Raw genomic sequence first — 19,821 nt, forward strand, 5'->3', positions numbered from 1 at the left:
AAAAAAAAAAATCGAGTTTCATGGGGGTGGGAGGCAGGCCTCGGCACACTTTCCCCAGCCCGGGTCCCATCAGCATCTCGGTTCTGTCCGCGGCGGAGTGGGTCCAGCTCCCAGCAGCGCCCGTTCCCGGTTCCCTGGAGAGCCAAGTCTAGGAGCTGGGCTCGGGGGATGTTTTGTCCTCGTCGGGAGGGCAGTCAACGAAGGCGGCCAGCATGGCTGCCGTGTCATCCGCCTCGGCCTGCAGGGAACACAAAAGACAGACAGACACAAGGCGTAAGGCAGAGGCTTAGGGGAAGCACACGAGCCCCCCCACGCGTGCCCGGGACAGCACAAAAGGGCGGCCAGATTCACACCTTAAGTCAGGGAATGCATTAGAAATCTGGGGCTCTCTCACCTCGGCTTGTCTCTGGGAGTTTCCTGGCACCTCCTCTTCCTTCTCTGCTTTCACGCCTCCCTCGGGGACGAGCTCCCCTCCGCCCTGGCTGGGGGCGGCCGGCACGGAAGGCGCGGAGACTTCCCGCTCGGACCTCTCCTCCCTGGGGGGCTCCTCGCCCTCCTCGGGTTCTGTCGGAAGTGGAGGGGGGAGGGGAGGCAGAGGCGGGGGTGGTGATGAAGGTGGCGGCGGGGGTGGTGGGCTTCGCTCTTCCACCAACTCGGTTCTCTGCCTCTCCGGCCCGAGGAGCGGAGTCTCGCTCACCGCGTCTTCCTCCTCTTCTTCCTCCTCCACCTCCTCCTCGTCCTCTGGCCTCCCCACGCTGTCGCTTTCCACCGTCATCAGCAAGTCCGTGTCTGCCTCTGCTGCATTTTCCTCTTCTTCCTCCTCCTCCTCCTCTGGCTTCGGCTCTTCCTCCCGCACCGGGGAAAGCCGAGGAGGGGACTCCTCCATGCGCTCTTCTGTTCCCGCTTTCTCTGCCCTCGCCTCAGCCGGCTCTCCCTCTGCTGCTTCTTTCTCCACAAAGCCAACCTGCAGCTCTTCGTCTGCCTCCTCTTGCACGCGGGGCATCACCCGCAGGAGCTCCTCGTCGTCCTCCTCCTCCTCTTCCGTCATCACTTCGTCTTCACCTTCCAAATCTTCATCAAGGTCATCCTCCAGCTCCTCCTCCTCCTCCTCTTCCTCGTCCATGTCATCCAGCTCCTCCAGGTCCAGCTGCCCTTCCTCCCCTTCTTCATCCTCCTCGTCCTCTTCCTCCTCGTCGTCCATTATTTCACCATCAAACTCTTCTTCTTCAAAGTCTTCCTCGTCGTCAAAATAGTCCTCGCCGTAGCCCTCCTCGTCCTCGTCCTCCTCCTCCTCCTCCTCGTCGCTGCTGTTCAGGTTGATCACGGTCAGATCCTCCTCCACGACGGCAGCAGCCGGGGTTTCCGCCACCAGCTGGAGAGGGGGGGGCGGGGGAGGCGGCGGGGGCGGGGGAGGAGCAGCAGGGGGAGCAGGGGTCTGGTTGGCCGGCGGAGTCTGAGCAGGGACCGTGGCGGTTGCTGCTGCGGCGGCGATGACGCGCTCCTTGGACGAGTCCTCCACCTCTTCCACCGCCTTGGTCGTTGGCGGGGGCGACGCCGGCTGTTTCGGGAGCAGCCCCTCCGGGACGATCACCACGCTGTCGTCGGAGTCGCTGTCCAGGGAGATCTCCACGTCCGAGGCCTCCTCCTTCTCGTAGTGGATGAAGACGGGGCGGTGAGCCTTTCCCCCGAAGGTCTCCTCGCTGGGGGAGGGCAGGCCGGGAAGGCGGGGCTCCACCTCCATCGGCTGGTCCAGGCGATGGCTCTCGGTGCCGGCGGCGCAGGGCGCGGGCAGGGTCAGGCCGGACACCACGGAAGGCTGCAGGCGGGACGCCGGAGGCTGCCCCGACGCGGCCCCCTGCAGGTGGTTGACGTGGGGACGCCCGGGCGGGGGGGGGGGCGGCGGGGCTGTGTCGGAAGGGAGACGGCACTTCAGGCTTGAGCGAGTCCGTGGTGGTGGTGGTGGTGGCGGCAGCGCCAGGGCCCATGACCGGGTGCTGCAGAGACGGTACTCGGGGATGCAGGATACAGTTACAGATCACCAGAGCTTCAGCGCAGAAGGAGGAAACCTGCCACACAAAAAAATAAAAATAAAAGCACAGGAGAGAGAGAGAGAGAGAGAGAACGAACAGGAGACCATTAGTGGGACCAGCAAGAATGTACAGGCCACAAAGAAGGGGTGAGGAGGGTGTTTTCTGAGCTGCACGGACACTGCCAGAGGAGAGGGTGGCAGTGCCTGCCCCCTCCTTATCGGGGGGGGGGGGAGGGGGGGGGATCTTGCTTAACACAGATGTGGACGGGGAATCAGGGTCAGAGTCGATGTGCCTCGCACAGATCTGTAACTAGGTGAAGAGAATGCGTTTGGGGGGGTTTTCTTTTCACCTTCACGTTGCTGTCCTTCTGGCCCTGGCTGAAGACGCACACCGCGCACTGCAGGGGAGGCGGCCAGCGTGGGTGAGGCGTCAGCAGGAGGCAGAGGAGCAGACGATACAGCTCCTTCTGGCACTCGGAGCTGGAGTACGGGCTGGTCGCTGGAAGACTGCCCTGCTGCAGGCGAATCAGCAGAGGCAGGACGAGCTCGTGGAGCCTCTACGAGAAGCAGAGAGAGCGGGTGGTTAACAGAGTCAGCAAAAAAAGGACACCCGAGGCCCTTACACACCTTTAACTCCTGCCCAGGCTTCACCCACTGTCCCATCGGCCAACCCTTTCCTCTATCCAAGGCTAGCGTCGCCCTCCCTTTCATTTTTTTCCCCCTCTCCTCCATCCCACGTAGAGTGGGGCACGCAACCAGTTCTAAGCGGAGGTCTCGGGCCAGCACTCACCCTGTGTGTATCTTCTTTTATTAAAGACCCACACAGCAGGATCGATTGGCTCAGCACTGCGGAGAGAAAAGCAGCAGAACACAAGGTCAAACTTCGCTCCTCCAGACGCGCCCCCCCCCCCCCCCCCAGTCACTCTCCCAGGATCCCCTCGCCAACGCAACTGCTCCTCAGGGACCACCACCCCCCTTTCCCTTCTCCAGAGGGTCATTCATCCCCTCCTACCCCCCAGCTGCTCCTCAGGGACCACCACCCCCCTTTCCCTTCTCCAGAGGGTCATTCATCCCCTCCTACCCCCCAGCTGCTCCTCAGGGACCACCACCCCCCTTTCCCTTCTCCAGAGGGTCATTCATCCCCTCCTACCCCCCAGCTGCTCCTCAGGGACCACCACCCTCCTTTCCCTTCTCCAGAGGGTCATTCATCCCCTCCTACCCCCCAGCTGCTCCTCAGGGGCTTCAGCTTGGTCTCCCTTACACAGACACAAGCGCTAGCAACAACAAGTTCCCTATTTATTTACGGGACCAGCAAAAATCGGGAAACTCTGTACTCGTTGCCGAGAGCAAGCGGCAAAGGATCTGGAACCACTTTTGGGATGTGCCACTGTCAGAGGACAGGATGGTGGGCTCGACGGACCCTGGACTGACCCGGCATGGCCCTTCTTATGTCCTTAACCAGAGATGGAAGCCGGTGAAATGACACAGGATCAGCCGCTAGGGTGACAAATCAAGGGCCCGGACCAGCCAAAACTTGGAAGGCCACCAGTCCCCGAGAGCTATCCAGTATGATCTGCGACCTCCTTCCCCCCCACCCCCCCCTCGCAGTGCCGGTACCTCTGAGGGCCGCAGCACAGGTGTCGCTGTTAGCGTTGGCGTCCTGTTTCCTCTGGCTCTGAAGCTGAGGTCCATCTCCCAGGTCCATCTTCTGTTTCTTCCCCCCTGCTTTCCCGTTGGTCAGTGAAATTTCTGCCCCCAGGCGTCCCACCCTGAGCTGAGGGGGGGAAACAAGAAGAATGGGGGACGTCTGACACAGGAGAGAACTGGACAAGCATTCACAGATGAAATTGCTACAGAAAAACTGGTTCTTACCTGCGAAATGTTCGTTCCTGGGATACCACAGATCAGTCCAGAGCAGAGGGTTATTCACCCCTTCCAGCAGATGGAGGCAGAGAACACAAAACTTTGAGGCACTGCTGCATAACCGAGAGCGCCACCTGCAGGACCCTCAGCACTGACCTGTACCCAAGCCAAGATACTTTAGAAACCCCTTCACACAGACATAGGGAACTAAAGGGTGGATGCTTCCTGTTCTATAAACCTTGGCCGTCAAGAACCGAACAAGACGAGGAAGTGAATCCCGTAACTGCCCTCTAAGAGAAACATTCTGTACTAAGCAGCAAAAGTTGGCAAAAAAAAAAAAAATCAGTCTTTCGGCATCAAACGGCAGGGCCTCTGGACTGACCTGTGGTATTACAGGAACGAACATTTAGCAGGTAAGAACCAATTTTCCTTGTCCCCCCTTTCTTTAGTCTATTGAAAAGGACAAACAGATGATTTGAGCGATGAAAAGCATTAGTAACCTCCAAATACCGAAGTAGCGCCCGCCGCACATCCAGAATATGTAATCCTCTATCCTGAGGAGAATCTTTCCACCACTCTGGAAAACCCAGAAGATCTACCGTCTGATTAACATGGAAGGCAGACACCACCTTAGGAACAAAGGAAAGCGCTGTTCTCAATGAGATTCCATTCCTGGAAATCCGCAAAAAAACCGGATCCCTACATGACAGAGCCTGAAGTTCCAAAATCCTTCGAGCTGAACAAAATAGCTACCAAAAAGACCGCTTTCAGAGTCAAACCCTTCAGGTGGCCCTTCTCAAGGGTTCAGAGGGGGGTCTGCAAAGCACACGAAGTACTAGGTTCAGACTCCAATCCGGGCAGAGGACTTAACAGCTTTGCCCCTTTGAGGAACCTTACCAGAGTCCTACCCTGAAACCTGCCTCTAAGCACACCCAAGGCAGCTAACCTGCTCACGAAGCGAGCGGTAAGGCAAACCCTTGGACAACCCTTGCTGCAGGAAATCCAGCACATGCGGCACCTCCACAGCCAGAGGTTCTAGATGACGCTGAAGACACCAAACTTCAAGCAGTTTCCAGATCCTAATATACACCACAGAGGTCGCCAATCTTCTGGATTGAGGAAGAGTGGAGATGACCCATTTGGCGTAACCCTTCAAGCGAAGTCTCTGCCTCTCAAAAGCCAAGCCGCGAGACAAAAGCGATCCTCCCGATCTGAAAACATGGGACCCTGTCGCAACAGGTCTGGAAGATGAGTCAGACCGAGAGGACCTTCCACCGTAAGTGGCACCAGATCCGCGAACCACGGTCTCCACGGCCACTCCGGTGCCACTAGAACCACAGTCCCGGAATGTGATTCTATGCGCCTGAGGACCCGACCTGTGAGGGGCCAAGGAGGAAAGACGTATAGAATAATTCCCAGCCAAGGGCACACCAGAGCATAGAGGCCCACCGAACACAGTTCCTTTCGGAGACTGAAGAATCTCTCCATCTTGGAGTTGTGCCGCGTCGCCATACGATCCAACTGGGGAGTGCCCCACCTCGCAAAGATGTGGTTCCATGCCTCTGGGGACAACTCCCACTCCCCAGGATCCAATTGCTGCCTGCTGAGGAAGTCCGCCTGCACGTTGTCTTCTCCCACTACGTGCGATGCGAGATGACGCTCCGCCCAAGCAAATAATCTCCGGGCCTCCAATGCCACTGCAGGACTCTTCGTGCCGCCCTACCGAGTGCTGTATGCCACAGCCGCCACGTTGTCCAAGTACATTCGAACCCTGCAACCCCAGACCAGGCGGCAGAAAAACCTTCAGGGCTCGATGGACTGCCCTGGTCTTGAGGCAATTGATGAACCAGAACTTCTCCACTGGTCACCACAGACCTTGCGCCAACTGGCCCAAGCACAACGCTCCCCAACCAGAAAGGCTTGCTGCATTCGTGGAGATCACCACCTAGACCGGAGGCTCCAGATCCTTCCCCTTCTCTAAACTGGGATGAGACAGCCACCACGAGAAACTGGATCTGGACTCCCGAAGCAGAAGCAAGGGAAGATGAAACTCCTCCGAGCAGGGACTCCACCTGGACAACAGCGCGTGTTGCAGTGGCATCATGTGCGCGAATGGCCATAGGACCAAGGTCCAACGTGGATGCCATGGACCCCAGGACCTGTAAATAATCCCACACTTTGGGCACCTCCAGACGAAGACCACGCTTGACCTGAGACTGCAGCTTCGACACCCGGCCCACTGCCAGGAAAACCCTGCCTTGCTGAGTGCTGATGGGGGCCCCTAAGTAAACCAGCAACTGAGTCAGCTCCAAGTGACTCTTCTGCACATTGATAACCCAACCAAGAGACTGTAAGGTGGACGTCACTCTTCAGATGGACTTCTCACATTCCTCCCTGGACTTCACTTGAACCAACCCATCATCCAGATTCCCTCCCAGCGAAGAGCCACAGCCACCACCACCATCACCCTGGTGAATGTGCGGGGCCAAACGGGAGGGCTACGAACTGAAAATGTTGACTCAACGCTTTGAAGCGAAGAAACTTCTGATGTTCCCCGCCCAATGGGGATGTGCAGGTACGTTTCAGTCAGATCCAGAGAGGCGAGAAATTCTCCTTTGCCAACCGTTGCCATCACGGTACGCAGCATCTCCATGCGAAAGCAAAGAACCTTTCAAGATCTGCTGGGAAATCATCACCCAAAAGCAAGGAGGAGACATCAGGAGCTAGAGCAGTAGGCACTGCAGCTGCAGAAGCTGCCCTCGGACTCGCTGCTACATCAAACCGATGTTCCTGGCCCAAACCCCCCACAGCTGACAAAAGGTTGCCAAACTCTCCAGTAAGGCTGGCAAGGCAGCCTCCCCTGCTCCAAAGGTCCCGGCCACCCAAAACATTGGGTGGCAACAACTCACCCCAAGCCACGGAACAGCCTTTGTAGATCCGTGACACAAGCACGTTGTCTCCCACGCTCTAGTGCCGGCGCCATCTTTCTTCCGATGGGCCACAGCAAAAAAAGAGATCGCGGTTCCCGCCTGAAAAACTGTCCAAAGTTCCCCGACATTTTCCCTCCAATGTGGAAACCCCCAAAACACTGCTGCGGCTCAGCCACTGAGCAGGCCCCTCTGAAACCCGATCTGGCTTTTTCTTTCGGATCAAGCAGGGAAAGGGAGATGAGAGAGACCCTCCAAAAACCCCCCTAGAGTCCTACCCTTACTCCACAGAGATAGAGAGCCAACGCTATCCCCTCTGGAGACTTTTCCTTGATTAAATTCACAATTGGTATTAGACAGGCAGGGGCCCCTTCACCCCAGGAGCCCGGGAGTGTGCTCTATCTAACCACACAGGCCAAGCCCACAGCAAGGGACGCTTGTCAACCATCTGCTGGAGGCACAGGATATTGGCAGGCTGGTGTCAGCACAGAGGAGGCATCGGCAAGCCTGTCTGTTTCTGTCTCAATCTGCTGGTCGGCTTGCATAACCCCTCTTGCTCAATCTGGTCTGACTAGATGAAGAGACGAACAGGTTTGTTATGCGGGGAATTTACAGCTCAATAATTACTCCTAACTCTGACTCCCGACTCGCTGAAGCAGCCCTTAGCAGGAGAGTCGAGTGCCGTTCTTACAGCGCCACCTGCTGGAGACAGCAAATAAATAAATAAACAGGCTGTGCTTACCTTGACAGTGTCTGTGGGAGGAGCGATGTCACTAGTGAGGTGAGCCAGCAGCACGTCGCAGTGGTGGCCAGGTCCCTGCAGGACTCCGGAAGAGGCTCCGCAGACCTTGACCCACAGCTCCAATACCTGATAAACCTTTGTTCGGACGGCACTAGAGGAAGGAAGCAGAAGCAGGGTAATTACAAAGCAGGACTGCACGACAGCGTCTTCACACGCGCAACGCCCCACCCTGCGGGCACAAGTCCCACTATGATTTCATCAGACGGGACGTTCCCCCTCCCCTCTCCCCCTTCCCCACTCACCTGTAAGGCTTCTCCTGGCCAGGTATTACTGTCTCTCTTTTTCCACTCCACTGCGTCAAAACCTGCGGAAACAGCCTGCAGAAGACGCTGGCGAAGCGCACCAGCCTACTGCCGCACCTGTAAGAGGAGGACTCGTCACTGAGTGGTCCGTAAGCACCCTGCCTCCACACCCACTGCCCCATGCACTACACAAACGCCCTGCCTCCACGCTCCCAGCCCCCGCCCTCCCGATACGCCCCCGCCTCCATACTCCAAGCCTCCCACGCCTTCAATGGCAGACGGGGGGAGGGGAAAGAAAATCAGGGTCCTCTCCCAAGCCAGTTCTAGTACAACCAGACTAGAGCCAGTCTGGGATCATGCGACTCTCCTCCCCGCCCAGCGCTCCGTGTGCTCGGTCTGGGATCACGCCCGTCCTTCCCTCCCCTTCCTGCACATGCTCTTGTGTTGCCAGTCTAGGATCACACGAATCCCTCCTTCCCCCACCACGTGCTCGGCGGAGCTTAGCTCACGAAATCCCCCCCCCATTCCCACGCCGAGATTTCCGTACGGAAAGAGGTGGCGAAATGAGCACTCACGCCAGAATGAGCGCAGCCAACAGGTCCAGCGCCTCCAGGTGAAGCGAGGGCAGCAGCAGCATCTTCAGGGGCCCATCCCCCAGCCAGCTCTGCCCAGGAGAGAAGCAAATCTCACTGCCGGGACCACCTCCTGCCCCCCCCACCTCTAACGCCAACCTGGGCAAGTCACGGACGCTCGGGCATGCCGACCCCCCGACATCCGCACCCACAGGGGCTGCACCCGGTGAGCGCGCTCCTCGAGGTGGAGAGAGAGATATCGCGGCCTCCTCCGGCGCCAGCGCGGTGGCTCACAGAAAGGAGGGGGGGGATAAGTGTAGCGAACGCATCCCCGTCCACCCCCAGGTAAGATCCCTCCGTTCCTAGCTCCGGCCCAGTATCTTTTCCAAGACCTTTCGTACTTACAATGTTTTTGCTGCTGATGCTCAGGACCCTGCAGACGGCGTCGAGAACATCCTGAACGGGGAGGGTCACGGGCGCTGAAAAGCTGGAGCTGACGGAGCAAACAGAAACCCCTTAAAAATCAAAGGAAACCTCTCCCTCTCCAACACCTCGAAATCCTGCCCTCCCCACGGGGTGGCAGAGGGACGGTGATGGGCAGTTACCGCCCTGGGGAGGGGCTGGTGCGCCAGGGATGAGTTATCCGGGTCAGTACCTGAGAAGCAGACACAGACATTTGCAGATGCCGGAGAATCGATGCTTCAGACGCAGCACATGCTGGGACTCCCCCTCCTCTGCTATCGGCAGTAGCAGCTCCACCCCAGGACCCTCGTAATGCACCGGCTCTAGAGTAGTAGGGGGGGGGGGGAGAAACACAGACACCAACATGATCTCCCTTCTGGCAGCATCCCCCCGAGGAAGTTAGCAAGTCTCCCTTTGCCTATAAACCAGGGCTGGGGGTTAAGAAGGCCCGAAGCCCTTACCCGTCTCTTCTTCCTCGTAGAGCTGTTCCACGGTGCCGTGCAGCGTGGCCAAGAGGCACTGCAGCTGATGCTCCCAGCACTCCGTGTGCTTTATCCCCTGCGCGAAGCCCGAGCCCAGAGACGGGAGGAGGGTGTAGCACTCGCACGCCAGCTGCAGTCACAGGAACAGAGAGAGAGAGAAGAAGAAGGTGGGAGTAACGCCACCCCCCCCCCCCAACACGCAGCAACGCCATTACCCATCATCCGAGGGAACCCACCCAGACCTCACCCAGTCCCAGAGCGGGGAGGGGCTCAGGATCATCCCCCCCCCCCCTCCCAGCAAGGCTCCTGGGACAGATGCACTCACCTGCTGTATCTGGGGGCTCTCGGCTTCCACTCGACTCAAAAAGAAGGAAGCTAGCTTCCCCTGCGAAGGTGGGAGAAAGCGCACCAGGGTTACACACACACGGCCGGTCAGCTGGCGCTTTAGATCATTGCAATGCACCGCACATAGGGGGGGGGGGTGCCCAAGATGCCATTCCAGACACAACCGCATGGCTTGTTACTTCGAGCTCAGTCACCGGGCATGAAGCAGTTACACACTGGTCGCCGCTGCAACCCACACAATCTTGCTTAAAGGGGATTCTTTTGGTACTGAAATTAATGCAGGAAGGGAATCCCCCGATACTTGAAGGATGTTTCAGATCCTAATACTCGTAGATGGGAATTAGGCCTCACAAGGTGGAGACTTATTGATGAATTCATCAAATTTAAGGAGACCAGGATTAGTTGCAACACGCAAGATGGGGCGTTTTCCATCCATCTGGCTGCAGGGAAGGGGAGGGGGAAGTATTTTCCCAGCAGGGGAGATGGCCAGGATTGACGTGCTTTGGTACGACCCTGCGTGCGAGTCTCCGTACCAGAGCAGGAGGAGGTTGGCAAGGGTGTAGAGTGCAGGAGCGAGGTGCGTTGGCAGAGCTGTGGGAGATCTCCTTACTGGAACAGCAGAGCAGGCAAAACTACTCAACTAGGAGAGGGTGCATTGTGGGGCATCGCAGTACGGAAACAGCATTTCCTTCAGTTTTAGATAAGCAAAAAAAAAAAAAAAGGAGTGGGTGGTTGGACTTACCCGCAATGAGCCACAGGCTCGGGGATAAAAGATCATGCACGCCTTCATGCCATCCAGAGCTGGAGCCTGACACTTAAGGGGGAGAGAGAGAGACAGAGAGATTACCGTACGTGTCAAAACACCTTTGGGCACGACGACAAACTGCACCCAGGGAAAGGGAAGGAACATCCGTCTAAGCCTGCACACACATCCAAGACATATTTTTTTTTTTTTTAATACAAAAATAGCAAACCCTTCCAGTACGTTCTGAATTCACGGTACCATCCTCCTACACCCCAGCACCAGCGAGCTCTCACCTCAGGCTTCAGGTCCAACAGAGAGGTGAGAAGGCCGGGAATGTGATTCATGGAGAGCTCTCGGGACAGGGCAGGCAGCAGCGAGGAATATTTCAGGAGGTCATGGAGGACAAGCACAGCCAGCTCCATAGTGGGTGGTGGGTCCTGGGACTGTGAGAGAGCAAAGGGGGGTGGGGGGGAGACAGATCAGGACATCAAGGCAGCAAAAAAAAAAATGGGGAAAGCAGGTAGAGGAGAGGAGCAGTAAAATACAGTGATATCATCTTTCGGCTAATGAGGATGTTAACTGTTCATTCTTGTGAAGGAAAGGCATCTCACAGCACCGCCGCTGCTGCCTCAGCATGGTTGGTCTGTCTGTTTCATGCAGCCACCTCCCTCCCACCCTGCCATCGTCACCCAGCTGCGTCAGGGTGCTCTCTCTCTCTCTCACTTGTATAATGTGCTGAATGCTCCGGAGCCAGGACACGCAGTGCTGCTGGAAGTGATCAGTTGGGCTCTCCGCTGCCAGTAGGGAAAGGAGGCACAAGCCCTCAAACCTGGAAACGGAAGGCAAGGAGGTTACCGCTTTTACCCGTCCAGAGGCCCTCGTGCCGTCCACGAAAGGTGGCAGATGAGGAGAGAGAGTCCCGGGGTGGAGGGGCTTCACCATGGAGAGCCCTGGGCTCTCGCTCTCCTGGGTGTAGCAGTGAGAGTGCATCTTTCCTCCTTACCTTGTCTTGATGGAGCTCAAACGGGCATTGCCGATCCCCGTCAGGCCTCCGATGGCTGCAGCGCTCTGCAACCAAAAGCAGACGAGACAGGGGGCTCAATAACCGTCGCCAGGCAGCCGGGTCCCCTGGGGCGGAGCCAGAGCGAGGAAGCTGCTGGCTGGCAGGGCCTAACTGCAGGACTGCAGAGAAGGAAGGAAATCCCTGAAAGAAGCTGTGAGGGAGCGAGAATTCCTGATGGGGTGGAGAAGAAGCTGGCAGGGAAGAATGCTTGAAGGAATGGCGGTGGGGGGGGGGGGGGGGGGGGGAGGGGAGGAAGCTGGAAGAGAAGAGAGAAGGAACCAGAAAACATGACAGCAGATAAAGACCACAGGGTCTATCCAGTCTGCCCATCCACGCCTCTGACTTAGCTTTAGACGAAACCGGGTAAGACAGTCAAAACAAACACACACACAAAAAAAACAAACAAACACACACACAAAAAAAACAAACAAACACAAAACAAAAAAAATAAACAAAACAAACACATTAAAGGAGATTGCCCAGCACCTAAAAAAGCTGTGGTTGGCAACTAAAGCTTTTCTAAATATTTTTCCAGCCTCAGTAGATTTTGATGTGTGGGTGTATCTATAAATAGAGCCCCTGGCTTCCTGCAGCAGACTTTGAAGAGTTTTCAACACCCTGCAGCTATTTTACTAATCATTCAGCATCTGACTATGCAGAAGTGGTTTGTTTGTTTTTAAACCACTCACATGGTTTTGAAACAATATTTAAAATTATATGCACATACAAAATGTACCAAGTACTAAGATCCTATTTAACAACAGAAGACATAGGTTGCAAACTTTTAACCGAGACAAGTCCCGCTGGTTCACACTGAAACGCATCTTCTTTCTGAGTTACGGGGGCGCTAAGGAAGCAGCGGCAGTGTCTCGGGCTGTTAGTTACGCGCAAACTTTTGTCGGCAGTCGCGCCAGCCAGCAAAGCTTCGATGAACTGAAATCCATGCCACCCTTCTGCCAGCGGTCACAAAACGTCCCGAGCCTTTGCAGCTGGTTTGTGATTGGCCACGCATGCAGGTCCGAGAACCTTTGAATAAAGATTAAATTATTCTACAAGACCCTGTGAAATAGGACTTCGCCCCCTCTCTTGCCGGTGTGGTTTTGAGCATCTGTGCTTACAGCAACCCTGCTCAATATTTCTCTTATTCTGCTCTGCAGATCACTTATAAAAACGTATGGAAAGGACATACAGTTTTTCCATTCCAGTTCATTTTTCTTTTTTTAATTTTCTTTTTCTAATTTTTATAATTACAGCAAGTGTTAACTTACTTACAGAAAAGAAAAATGCAATATGTCCATCGTACGTTCATTTACAAAACTCTGAAACAATTCTATTTAGCCTTCTAGATTACATATTGCATTTCACCATTAAAGAAACAAAAGTGCCACTGGGGACAGAAATTTAAGGCAGCTCAAAATGCACAAACATACTTTGCATGTAATAAGCTTTACATAGCTAAAGGCTCACACATTTTTATTGTTCCAAGTTAAGGCTTAACTACAGAGGGAACTATTACCCTCCTGGCGTTGAGAAAAGGTTTTAACTGTGCAGGATATTGGAAAGCATATATCTTTCGCAGACTTTACCACACACTTACAGGGATATTTTAAAACATAAGAAAAACCCAATTCTATTACTTACGGTCTCATTACAAGAAACTCGCGTATCCTGTTCTGAGTAATAGGTGCATAATCCGGGAACACATGTATTTGATTCACTTTGTAAACCGTTATGATGGCTTCCCGAATAACGGTATATAAAACTCTATAAATAAATTTGAGCCCCACGAAACTGGTTCTGAATATTTTTAAAATACCGTTTCATTATCTCACTGAGGTCTTTTTCAACTATAAAGGATACCAATAAAGTAGCAGTGTCATAATATTCCATTGTTGAATCCTCTAGGAATCTTGTTAGATTCCCTTCATTAACATTAATCTGCAAGAAATTCCTATTTCTATTGGAAATAGGTGAATAATACAATTTATTAACTAGAGGGATTTCTCCCTCTTGGAATTTCAAATTTTCAACAAAATACTTTTTTAATGTACTATATGGAAGTTCACCAACAATTTTAGGGAAATTTAGGAATCTTAAATTTAAATGTCTGGAATGATTTTCCATAAATTCCAACCTCCTTGAAATTGTAGTGATATCCTTTATGATCTTTACGTTGCATTCCTGATTTTTCTTTAATTCAACCTCAATCGCTCCCAGTTTTGGCTTTATTTCTTATATCTGATTTTCACATAACTCCACTTTCTGTTCTACGATTTCCAAATTGTCCTGAAAGTTTCCAATCGCTTTCACCAGCGCCGCCATAATATCCCAGATTGCTTCTAGAGTTATTTTCTCTGGCTTAGTAGGCATTTGAAAACGGGATTTCAAGGACTCACCCGTTTTTATCACTGCTGATATTCCGGCCAGTCGAGTCTCCCTCTCCGATGTCGAAAACGCTCCTCTCGAGATTTCCTTGTCCTCATTCCGAATCGGGGTAGATACGGGGGGGGGGGGGCACAGCTAAGTTTTCTGCCCCTGAGGTTCCGGGGATCTCTGAGTCTTGCTTCAGCGTTTCGGCATCCGCCGCCCTCTGACCTCCCTGCGCCGAGCTCTCCCAACGACACGTCATGTGTCTGCGACTCAGTGGCCTCCGGGCGGGAGGGGGAGAAGGCAATCTCGGGTTTCCGAGGAACAGGGGGGCTGAGAGTCACATCTCCAGGAGAGGCCAACGCTTCCTCGATGGCACCCTCAGCAGAGTTCGCTCCCCTTCAGGAACCTTCACAGACGCATAAGTTGTTATAAGACGTTGAGCGGCCATAAGCTCTGTATCTGAGGGATAGATACGGAGCTTGCCCTTCCGTTTCGCAGGCATCTTTAGCAAGAAAAAAAAAATCAAACAGCGGAGCTCAGCGTTTAAGCGTCTGCCTACGCCGCCATCTTGCCCCTAGTCTCATTTTTCTTGGCAGCACAGTACATAGTGAATGACGGCAGATAAAGTCCAAAAGAGTCCATCCAATCTGCCCAGCAAGTTTTGTTTTGGTTTTTTTTTTAGCTTAGTTTTAGGATAGTAGCAAATGTTGCTCCGTTGTGCAGGCCACTCCCAAGCCAAAATTTAACCTTTAGGTGTAACAGAAAAGTTACCCCATTTCCATCCTCTAAGCCAACAGGGATCCTCTGAATTTTTCACCCCCGCTTGAATTCCATGACTGTCCTCATCTTCCCGGCCTCTTCTGGAGGACATGCCATGCATCCACCAACACTTGAAGACATATTTCCTGATGTCGTTCCCGAGTCTTCTCCCTTGTATCGTGATCTCTAGCTTTACAGCTTCCTTTCCAACAGAAAAGATTTGATTTTTTTGCATCAATTCCTTTCAGGTATACGTTAACATTTGCTTTGATTTGTCTCACTACAATTAAGCAAAGGAAAACTGGTTCTTACCTGCTAATTTTCTTTCCTGTAGTACTACAGATTAGTCCAGATTCCTGGGTTTTCCCCTCCCTGCCAGCAGATGGAGACAAAGAAAGTTTCACTGACAGTGTGCCACCTGCAGTCCCCTCTATAAACCTGTACCCAAGCCAAGATGACAACCACCATACATTTCTAAACAAACTTGCTCCCCTCCAACGAGCCAGAAGAAGGTGAAGTTGCCCAAAAAGACAAAGGAAAACTTGTTTCCCAAATTTAACATAAGCAATCAGCATTTAAATCCTAACAACGCCACACTATATACATAGCAGCAGTACGAGCTGCGAACTCTCCCCGCCCCAGTAAATGGGCAGATCTCTGGACTGATCTGTGGTTCTATAAGAACGAAAATTAGCAGGGACGAACCAATTTTCCTTTCCCTGTATGTACCCAGACTCCAAGAATGTACCTAAGCTCCCCCTTAACTCAGGTGGGACCTGGAGAGTTCTGCTCGTAAAACACTCTCACCAAAGCACATGGAAGCCGGAATGCAGACATCCAAGCGATAATGCCTAGCAAAGGTCTGCAATGACTTCCCAGTAACCATCCGGCAAATTTCATTGAGGAGACACCTGCTGGGACCCAGCCCAGGAAGTCACCCGAGAACGTGAGTGTGCCCCTAAACCGCCCGGCAGCGGGCACCCTTCAGCCATCGCACAATTGTAGCCTTAGATGACTTAATTCCCTTCTTTGCACCCCTCCACTGTACGAGGAGGTGATACGAACGATCTACGGAAATCAGACCTCAATAATGCATGCCTCCCATCTAAGAGGCAAAGCTCCCCTATGTAGAGGAATCCAAATCTGTAGAAGCTGGAAGCTCTACTGTCTAAGACGGAAAGTCGAGACTACCTCAGGCAGAAAAGGCGGCACCATGCCTAAAGAAACTCCCAAGTCTGACATCTGAGAGAAGGGATCTCGAAATGGCAGCACCTGGAGCTCTGAAATTCTCCTGGCTGAACAAATAGCCACCAAGAAAACCATTTTAAGAGACAAGTCCTTAACTGTAGCTCTCTTTAGTGGTTCAAACCAAGCCTCACACAATACTCTCTAAGGACTAGATTCAGATTCCAAGATGGACAAGTGCTCCGCACCTGAGGATGCAAGTTCTTAGCTCCCCGAAGGAACTGTATAATATTTGGATGTGCCATCAGAGGATACCCTTGCACCTTTCCTCAGAGACAACCCAATGTTCTTACCTGGACTCTCAAGAGAGAGAAAGCACAGTCCCTTAACCAGGACCTTTCTCTGGAAAAGCCAAAATATGCAACACCATATTCTGAATAGGCCAAGGCTGCACTCTGTTAACAGCAGACCAGGACATGAAGATCCTCCAAATTCACACATACATCAAGGTTGTAGAAGGTTGCCTAGCCTGCAATAAAGTGGCAGCAACTGCTTTGGAATATCCTCTCCATCTCAGTCTCCTCTCAGAAGCAAAGCTGCGAGACAAAAGTGAGCAGTCTGACCCAAAAATACTGGGCCCGGGTGGATCATGTTGATCAGATCTGGGAAGCATGGTCGATGTGGCCACTCTGGAGCTATCAGGATCACATTGCCTGGGTGTTTCTCTATCCATTGTAATCCCTTGTCCACCAGAGGCCACGGGAGGGAAGACAAAGAAGAATCCCTCGAGTCCACGGAAACACCAGAGCTCCGATTCCTCTGTACCGTGTTCAGTTCAGCGGCTGTAAAACTGCAATGCCTTGGTGTTCTCTTTGGTTGGGATACCCCCATCTTCTGTGAATGAGACGTCGCTGCCTCAGACAGCTCTCATTCCCCAGAATCTAACTTTCTCCGATTGATAAAATCCGCCTGAACGTTGCTCACTCAAGATGATATGAGACACTGCCAGCCGCTCCAAGTGTTGTTCTGCCCAGAGAGTCAACTCCTGGGCCTCTCGAGCCACTGCCTGATTCTTGGTTCTGCCTTAACAGTTGATGTAGGCCACCATCATCGCATCATCTGATAGGATCCATACTGGGTGGCTGCGAAACTTTGGCAGACAGGAAAGCAACGCTCTCGTCCCTAACCAATTGATAGTCCATAAGGCCTCCTGTTTTGACCACTAGCCCTGTGCCACACTGCCCTCCATCTGGAGAGGCTTGCATCAGTGGTGACTATTACCCAATTCAGAACCTCCAATTCCACACCACGCTCAAGAAATGCACTACCCAGCAGAAAGAACAGGAACTATTGAATTTACTGAATCATCATGTGGATCTGTATAATTTAACACAAGTGGGACCAAATCACTTGATTTGTGTGTACTTTTGAAGATATCTAGTTACACTATAGCTTTAAATATTTAGGAGTGCCACAGAAGTAAAATGGGGGCGGGCATTTATCTAACCAAGCCAGTCCATATTTTATTGGAAAATATTTTTCACTTGCCAGGGGTGGAGTAGGATCTGTGGACATATGGAACAAATACTGTTTTAATGCATTTTATTTCCAGGTTATAAAGCAACAAAAGGTAAATATTTTGGAAAGGGGTGTAGACTTTCTATAACCACTAATCTCTTGAAGTTTGACCCACTGCCAGCCTCGCTTCTAGGTGCGAGCGGTCACCACTAAATGGAATACAAACTCCGGCCACCCTACACCTCCAAAGTCAAAGCAGTCATGCACAGAAGAAAGAAACCAGAGATCTCAGATGGAGTCACATCATCTCTCAGCCTGACAATCCAACAGACGCAAACAATGCCCTGAGCCTCCCTCCACCATCCTGGATACAAGCAGCAGCCTTAAGGGTCCGAGCTGGCTTTCTCTGCTGGACACAAACGTTCACCGCAGGGAAGGGTCAGAGTCCCCTCTCCAACCCCCAGCCGGATACAAGCAGCAGCTACTGCTGACCTAAATGGACCAATCCCCTGCCCGATGCGAGCAGCAACAGAGTCCTGTGGGAGGAGAGAAGCCAGCAGTGAGCAGTGTAGGAGATGCTTCATGGGCCAGTCTTTTGTCGTGTCTTAAAGCCAGCAGCAGGAGCTGGCAGAAACACTAGGGCTCAAAGCGGAAAGCTCAATGAAGTTTAGAGTCGGCGTGAGCGAGATTGGGTTTACCAGATGAATCCAAATCAGGGAGAAGCTGAGCCAGTCCTCGTTTTATTCCCACTGGCATTATTTAATTCGGTTTTCAGGCGTTGTGGAAGAATCACACACTGCACATGTACAATATGAAAACTTGTGTTTCAGTTTTTATGCTTGAAGGTTGCTGTTTTGCATTTGGTACTCCACGACCTTTTTTTTAATTATTATTTCTGCAGGCCATGCTTTTTAAGGATCAGTGGACTAGCAAAATGATACAGGGTCTGCAACACAAACCGTAAAGAATGGCTCAAGGAACTCAACATAAGAAGTGCTATGCCAGGTCAGACCAAGGGGTCCCTCCAGACCAGCATTATGTCTGACAGTGGGCCAATTCACATCTCCAGGAAGTATTCTGCAGATCAAAGGTTTTTCATCCATTCCCAAGGATAAGCAGTGTTGACCACATCTGCTGGTAGCAAATTCCATGGCTTAATTGTACATTGAATGAAAAAAATAAACAAATTCCCCAATTTGTTTTAAATCTATTACTCCCTAGTATCAACTCAAAATATTCAGTGGAGAAAACAATAGAAAAAGGGGAGGTTTTAGACATGATAGAAACATTAACATCTTGCAGGCTTGAATAAAGTCCAATAAGTTAGATTTTTCATCAGAAAAAATAGGGTGTCACACCAAGTTGGAAGGAGGTAGGACCAGAAAAAGAGGAAATGCTTCTTCAGAAAGAGGGGTGCTGAGTGCCTGGTTAGCCTTCCAGCAGAAGTGATAGAAACCAAAACCATGATACTATTTTCTCACGTTTGGGGCAGATACAATGCAAGCGCCTGTTTTCTATGCACTTTTATTGCATCGGCCCCAAAATATGTGCACAACTATGGGCAAAACTGTGCGCTCTCCTGAACACCCTTTATTGCATTGGCCAGGTGGACAGCAGTCTAACTTAGCTATATTGTGGACTAAAGGTCAGAGAATAATGGGCAATTTTCTGCTGGGACATCTCTTTAGGTAGAGATATGTAGGAAGAAAGAAATAAGAAGGCAGGAAGAGAAGGGGAGCAAATGGTCCTTATCTAGTACATTGTTATGTTTATCTAAAACTCTGCATGCATCACATGCATACTTATATATAAGAGGCTGGTTATATCTGGGTATTAGTTACACACCCAGGTCTTGCCGTATATGAAATATGAAGCGGGACATATTTAGTTAACGTTGTATGCTGCATAAGTTGTGTACACCGCATATATCAGGCTGTATTCCTTCTCAGCCATCTCTTTTCCAAGCGTTTTATATATAAAATGTACTTGCATAGTACATTCTTATTGCATTATGTATCAAGCTGCACCCCCATGTATTATAAAACCACATTACATATTCTTCAACTCCACCCTTGCACATCTCACCTGTGCTCGGAGTACCCCGTGCTCCCGCAAGCCCCGCACCAACCCCGGCAGCAGGAGCAGCGGGGCCGGGGTCGGAGCACCAGGCCTGTCCCCGCGGCGCAGGAGACCGGATACGCTTTCCACCAACTGCTCCCACACCCCATGTGTGGCCATAGCCGCCATCTTTCCTCCTGCCTACGTCATCAGCGGACGACGCGGGACACCACCCCCTCCGTTCCCTTAGCAACTCCTTTGTGACGCCACAAAAGGGCGTCTCCAACGCCAAACAGACGCGAGGTGGGGAAAGCAGAGCGGCGTCCGAAATAGCCAATGGCTGCGCGCTCCTGTAGTTACCTATCCTATGGGATGCGACGGGGCGGACCCCTCGCAATA

At 52.4% G+C, this 19,821-nt stretch overlaps 1 protein-coding gene across 1 annotated transcript; it reads right to left on the minus strand.

Moving 5' to 3' along the window:
• Positions 1-19,677, minus strand: LOC115078628 (proline-, glutamic acid- and leucine-rich protein 1-like). Its single transcript, XM_029581564.1, is given in 18 exon segments — positions 1-238; positions 395-1,739; positions 1,741-2,066; positions 2,380-2,586; positions 2,820-2,875; positions 3,647-3,803; positions 7,562-7,712; positions 7,864-7,980; positions 8,439-8,527; positions 8,841-8,928; positions 9,091-9,220; positions 9,359-9,509; positions 9,705-9,764; positions 10,467-10,538; positions 10,763-10,912; positions 11,193-11,298; positions 11,473-11,537; positions 19,450-19,677. Coding segments are annotated over 18 exon segments (3,522 nt in total). The 5' UTR covers positions 19,612-19,677; the 3' UTR covers positions 1-148.
• Between the last annotated feature and the right edge of the window lie 144 nt (positions 19,678-19,821).

This window comes from Rhinatrema bivittatum, chromosome 16 (assembly GCF_901001135.1).
Source record: "Rhinatrema bivittatum chromosome 16, aRhiBiv1.1, whole genome shotgun sequence".
Taxonomy (NCBI): Eukaryota; Metazoa; Chordata; class Amphibia; order Gymnophiona; family Rhinatrematidae; genus Rhinatrema; species Rhinatrema bivittatum.